This window comes from Alnus glutinosa, chromosome 10 (assembly GCF_958979055.1).
Source record: "Alnus glutinosa chromosome 10, dhAlnGlut1.1, whole genome shotgun sequence".
In the NCBI taxonomy this organism is placed as follows: Eukaryota; Viridiplantae; Streptophyta; class Magnoliopsida; order Fagales; family Betulaceae; genus Alnus; species Alnus glutinosa.
In genome coordinates this window covers 1,253,334-1,258,430 of record NC_084895.1, presented here as the reverse complement: position 1 = coordinate 1,258,430, position 5,097 = coordinate 1,253,334, and the positions used below count along the sequence as shown (strand labels likewise).

The window sequence follows — 5,097 nt, the reverse complement described above, 5'->3', positions numbered from 1 at the left end:
AATCCACCACTTGACTAGCAGCTACATAAACCTTACCCTTGGAATCTCTTATCAACAAACCAATACCCATCCTGCCATTTTTGTTGTCTAAAGCCACATCACAGTTAATTTTTAAAAAAATGGAAGGAGGAGGGACCCATCTCACTATAGATGTTCCTGCCCGAGTCTTCAGTACCGAATCAAAATCTTCCTTTCTCTTGATGGGGAGTTTATCCACCCAAATGAAATAATAAAGATGTGGAATAAAAATATAATTTCTTCCATTACTTCCTAACCTTTTTCTTTATACTTAGGCCATCTCTAGCAATGAAAGTTATAATAGCTGTTAAAAAAGCACAACTCTCTACTTTAACCACTGTTTATCCTATTTTCTCTCCAATAGTTCACTCTCTACTTTTTTTAAATATTATTTTTTAATCATTTTCTTTAATTTTTGTTTTCATTTCTCTCTCTCTCTCTCTCTCTCTCTCTCTCTCTCTCTCTCTCTCTCTCTCTCTCTCTCTCTCTCTCTCTCTCTCTCTCTCTCTCTCCTGTCTCCCTCTCACTCTCCGGTCTCCCCCAACCCCAACCCACTACACTACGATGAAGAAGAAGCACCCAGGTCTCCCCCAACCCCAACCCATCATGGCCATTGCACTACAACGAAGAAGAAGTACCCACCGTACCAAAATAGCACTTCAATACCGCACCACTCAACCATCGGATCAGCGCCGTTCAACCACCGCACACACGACATCGATCCACCCACGGCCAGAGCAACGGAACCACCGATCAGCACCGATCAAGACCAATCCACCGGAAAAAAGGGCATAGCTAAACCACCAAAAAAAAGAGGCACAAAACCACCAAAATCTCCAGACGAGTCGAGGATCTGGCGGGCCCCGGCGAAATCCACCTCCAGCTTCACTGGCGTCGACCCATCCACCGGACGTCACCCATTGTCGATCCATGGAAGATCGGGGCTCATCGTCGATCCATGAACATATGTACGGTGATTAGGAGGGATGCGAATTAAGGGAGCCGAGCATATGATTGCGGCCATTTTTGTTCCCTGACCTTTGAGCTCCGTATGTGAGTCTTTAGATGAGGGACGGAGAGTGACAGAGAGGGACGAAGAGGAATCGAAGAGGGAGAGAGAAAAAAATTAATAAAAAAAGTCCAAACACATGAACAGTGAATAGCCAATGTTGACTATTTACTGTTCATGTGTTTAGAAAAATGGTTAAAGTAACCATTCAGTTAGAGAAGAAAAAAAAGCAAAAAAAGTCATATTTGACTATTTTTGTTAAAATAACTACTCTGTTGGAGATAGCCTTAAATAGTTATATTTCTTGAAATTTTCTAAAAACTAATTTTATATTTATCTTATATTATTTTCTAAGTAGCAAATACTGTTTAAAGAAACTAAAACAATATAAGTCACCATAAAAGGAGATGGTTCTTCAAAATTTCCCTCAAGATTTTTTTTTTCCAAAAGACTTTTCATGAGCTCTTTTCTCACAAAGCTGAAACATTCACGTGAGTTCTGATCGTACTATATCGAAAATTTCTGTAGTGTCCGATTGGACATGACAACAATGCTAATTATGTATTTTAGTTGATTAATTTTTTTTATTTATTTTTATTATTTTACCTGTTATCTTTTTTCAATTATTATTTTTTAAATATTATCTTTCATCCTTATTATTATTTTATTATTTTCTTAAATCACCGAGAGAAAAGAGATAGAAATGCTTGCTTAAAAATAACTAGTCAAAATACAAACTATGTGTTTTAAATACAGAGATTGTTCAATGCAATTTTTTGTCATATTAACTAAATACAGACAATATAGAATGGAGGCCGATATCTTCAACTTAATTTTCATTAGCCTATACAAGTAATCAACGAAATGGAGGCTATTAGAATAAAGGCTTACATTCGTCCGATAAATAGGCAACCCAATATTCATACAGTCTAAGCATAATTTTTGGTTCACATAGGAACCACAAGCCTAGCAGACACATGACTTGAGTCACGCACACATCCCCAAAGGGGTAACAAATCCTCATGGTTGTGAGACTACAAATCACTCTCTTAAAGAAATAAAGGTGTTGATTGACAAATGCTTGTACAGAACAGAGTAGTGAGTTGTTAATTTTAAAATTAGTAAAAAGTAATGATATGATATTAAGTAAAAAAAATATATATATAAAAAAATAAAAAAAAATTTTGTATTGTAGTGAATTTTTTTATTTGAATATTAAGAAAAAAATTATTGATATGATACAAAAAGTGAAAAAAAAAATGTGAGAATGTTTTGATATTGATTGTTATTGAAAAATATGAAAAAATGAGAAAAAAATAAATGAATAATAAAAAGCACTGCTCCATTCTATTACGTTCTTTGCCAAACAATACCAAAAAAGAATGTCTACCAAAGGAATCACCTACGATACTTTAAAGTGATCAAAGGTTCGATTAGACACTAAATCAACGATATTGATCTTACATAATCAACTCAATACCACGTCTATATAAGATTAGCCAAAAAGTAGACCGAGTTTATGCTCTCATGTAATGATCCTTACAGGCTTGTTTGACAAATGATTTGTAATTTTAAAATATTTATTTAAATAGTAGTAATTAAAAAGTGATTGATGTGATATAAAGGATAAAAAAAAGTTTAAAATTGTTTTATAGAAAAATAAAAGAGTTTTGTTTTATAATGAATTTTTTTTATTTGAATAATAATAAAAAATTATTAATATGATATAAAAAATAAAATAAAATAAAAATTTTTTATTTGACATTTAAAAAAAAAAGTAAAAAAAATAGATTGAGAGAGAATCGTTTGCGAAATTAACAAGCTCTTACATGTTTCTCTGATTCTCTTGTTACTTTACATCAATATTTTTACCGACTAAAGTATCGGAAGCGGTGCCACGGACTGCAAGTAAAATGGAAAGGACCTGAAATGACTTCTTTTAAAGCATTTTATAATCAAGACAAAATTGCAGTCTAAATGTCTAATCTTGCAGATTTAGATTACTTATTTGATAAGTACACGTACCACTTGCCACAGAATTTCGTGTACAAGTTGTGCACTTCATGTTCGCATTTATCACTATATAAGTACTCACAGAGAGAGAGAGAGAGAGAGAGAGAGAGAGAGATTTCCAAGTTGTAAAAGCAGGAACATATGGAGATGGAAAAGAATGGGTACAGAGCTCATTGTTTGGTCTTAACCTATCCAGTCCAAGGCCACATTAATCCTATGATGGAATTCTCCAAGCGTTTGCAGCACAAAGGAGTAAAAGTTACATTTGTTATTACTAACTTCATCTCCAAGACCATGCATAAAGAAGCAAGCTCTATTGCGCTTGAGACAATCTCCGACGGCTATGATGAAGGCGGGTTAGCACAAGCAGAGAGCATCTATGACTATCAGAAGCGCTTTCAACGAGTAGGGTCGCAAACTCTGACTCAGCTCATTGAGAAACTTTCAAGCTCAAGTAGCCCTGTTGATGGTGTTGTTTATGATCCATTCTTGCCTTGGGCTCTAGACATAGCCAAAAGTTTTGGCTTACTCGGGGCTATGTTTCTTACTCAATCTTGTGCTGTTGATAATATATACTACTATGCCCACAAAGGAGTACTCAAACTCCCTCTTTCAGATACTGAAATTTTGCTTCCTGGGTCGCCGCCACTCCAACTTCAGGATTTGCCGTCCTTCATTTCTGATTTCGAATCCAACCCGGCTTACTATGACTTGCTTGTGGGTCAATTCTCCAACGTTGATAAAGCTGACTGGGTCCTTGTTAACACGTTTTATGAGTTGGAGCAAGAGGTAAGGTCTTTTAGTCAGCTATTCAAAAAAAGATGAAAGATCAAGTGTAATTTTGTTAATTTTGATTCTTTGTGGTTTTATGCTTGTAACAATTGAATATCGTTGATAAACTATTTGTAGGTGGTGGATTGGATGGCAAAGATACTGCCATTGAGGACAATAGGACCAACCATACCATCTATGTTCTTAGACAATCGAATTGAAAATGACAAAGAGTATGGCTTGAGCATCTTCAAGCCGAACACCGATACTTGCATGAAATGGTTAAATGATCGTCCGAAGGGGTCAGTTGTTTACGTTTCGTTCGGGAGTATGGCTGCTCTTAAAGTTGAGCAAATGGAAGAAATAGCTTGGGGATTGAGAATGAGCAACAGATGCTTCTTGTGGGTTGTCAGGGCATCAGAAGAGGCAAAGCTTCCCAAAAACTTTGTGGAGGAGACGTCTGAGAAGGGATTGGTGGTCCGTTGGTGTCCTCAGCTGGAGGTCTTAACTCACGAGGCAGTGGGATGCTTTGTTACACATTGTGGGTGGAACTCTACTTTGGAGGCCCTTAGCTCCGGTGTGCCGATGGTCGCAGTCCCACATTGGTCAGATCAAAGCACGAATGCAAAGTATATTATGGACATTTGGAAGATGGGACTGAAACCTCCGGTGGATGAGAAAGGGTTAGTCAAGCAAGAAGCAATAGAATATTGCATTGGGGAAATAATGGAGGGAGAGAGAGGGAAAGAGATAAAGAAAAATGCCTTAAAATGGAGGAAATTGGCCAAAGAAGCTGTTGACGAGGGTGGAAGTTCTGATAAAAACATTGAAGAATTTGTAGCCAAATTGGTTCACCCCTAAGCTCTAGACACAAGTTTCATGTCCATTTCCTAATAACTTGTGGAATGGTTCAAATCCTATCTTTAATTGCTTCTTGTTCAATTATTGCATTTGATACTTGCATATATTTGCTCTTAGCCTCCAGAAAGTTCTCGATCAACTGATATTTGGATAAAAGAATAAAATATTGTCATACTTTTGTATTGTCTTTCGAAAATTATCCAAAAACTGGTGAAGTGATGAGGATAAGAACGCTTCAGGATAAATGATGATTTGATTACTTTAAATTGTGGGATTTAATTACTTTAATTTAATAAATTTGTTTGTATTTTAAAATTATTTAAATTACATGTAAAGCTTTAAAGAGTACATTTTTTTTTTTTTGTACATTTCTTATAGATTTTTTTTTTCTAAATTAATTATTGAATTTAATTAGAGGACTTACA

At 35.5% G+C, this 5,097-nt stretch overlaps 1 protein-coding gene across 1 annotated transcript; it reads left to right on the top strand.

Moving 5' to 3' along the window:
- The first annotated feature begins 3,133 nt into the window (after positions 1 to 3,133).
- Positions 3,134 to 4,776, top strand: LOC133879708 (UDP-glycosyltransferase 74F2-like). The gene is made up of 2 exons (XM_062318410.1): positions 3,134 to 3,829; positions 3,950 to 4,776. The coding sequence occupies exons 1-2, from the start codon at positions 3,182 to 3,184 to the stop codon at positions 4,670 to 4,672; spliced, it is 1,371 nt and encodes a 456-aa protein (XP_062174394.1). The 5' UTR covers positions 3,134 to 3,181; the 3' UTR covers positions 4,673 to 4,776.
- The last annotated feature ends 321 nt before the right edge of the window (positions 4,777 to 5,097 follow it).